Here is a 997-nt window from a genome sequence, read left to right as displayed (position 1 = left end):
GCCCACAGAGTTGCGGCTGCTGCCCGGCCACCCAAACCCCCACCAGTTCCACAGCCGCCCAGTCCTGATCCGAGCCCGCCCCGCCTGGCCTTGCCGAAGGAGGACGATGAGGAGGACGAGGACGAGCCCACAGAGACAGAGGCCTCGGGGGAGCGGCTGGGTGGCAGCGATAATGGAGGTGAGAGGCTGGGGACGGGACTGTGCCCTCAGCCTTGGTGTCCCGTGGGTGCCTCCATCACCAGCCTGGCAGCATACAGGAGCATGCTCAGGCCTCTGCAGGGAACTGGTCCTGAGAGCGGTCATGGGGACCTTGGGGCCCAGGGTGGGGTTCAGCAGTCACTGGGCAACAGCCGAGGAAGCTGAGACCTTCGGAGGAGTGGGACTGCAGATGCATGAAGCAGCCGGGCTCAGAGACCAGGGAGCCGCTGGGTGTTTGGGGGTAATTTAGAGATTAGAGGCTTCCCAAAGGCTGAACACTAGGGCTTTGAGGATTGAGTAGGAGTTTGCAGGGGCCTTGATAAATAGGAGTTAACTCCGCTGTTCTTCTTAATGATGGTTGGTTTGTTGCCTCAGCATTGTTGGAGAGAATTCTGGTGCTGCTGATTAGCTGGAGACCTTGGGCAAGTGCAGGACCCACAGTGGCCTTTGGGCCTCATTTGTCAAGTAGGATCAAATGGTGCCTGACCTCTCTCCACTTCCGTGTGGGGTCCCAGTGTCCCGGACAAACCTCCCAGAGGTCACAGCACCAGTTGTTCTCTGGCGGGTGGCAGGTGACAGGCTGGACTCTGCTGATGATGAGCGGAGGAGGCGAAGGGCATTGGAGGCGCGGGGACGATAATCGCAGAGGCCCCCGGAGTCGGGGCTGAGCGGCCGGGGTTCTGATGCCATCTGCAGGGCTCTTTGTGATGGATGAGGACACCACCCTCCAAGACCTGCCCCCCTTCTGTGAGTCGGACCCCGAGAGCACAGACGGTGAGTGGCCCGGGCCACCCGCCCC

The 997-nt window shown here is 61.5% G+C and overlaps 1 protein-coding gene across 1 annotated transcript in view; it reads left to right on the top strand.

Moving 5' to 3' along the window:
• Akt1s1 (AKT1 substrate 1) overlaps window positions 1-997 on the top strand; it is a 5,690-nt gene that overhangs the window by 3,481 nt on the left and 1,212 nt on the right. The window contains exons 4-5 of the mRNA XM_033766022.1: window positions 7-178; window positions 895-972. Of these exons, the coding sequence (XP_033621913.1) occupies window positions 7-178; window positions 895-972 (250 nt within the window). The remainder of the gene's footprint in view (window positions 1-6; window positions 179-894; window positions 973-997) is intronic.

Source organism: Fukomys damarensis, unplaced genomic scaffold, assembly GCF_012274545.1.
Source record: "Fukomys damarensis isolate Sample0158 unplaced genomic scaffold, DMR_v1.0_HiC HiC_scaffold_19, whole genome shotgun sequence".
Taxonomy (NCBI): Eukaryota; Metazoa; Chordata; class Mammalia; order Rodentia; family Bathyergidae; genus Fukomys; species Fukomys damarensis.
This window is presented reverse-complemented; position numbering and strand designations above follow the sequence as displayed.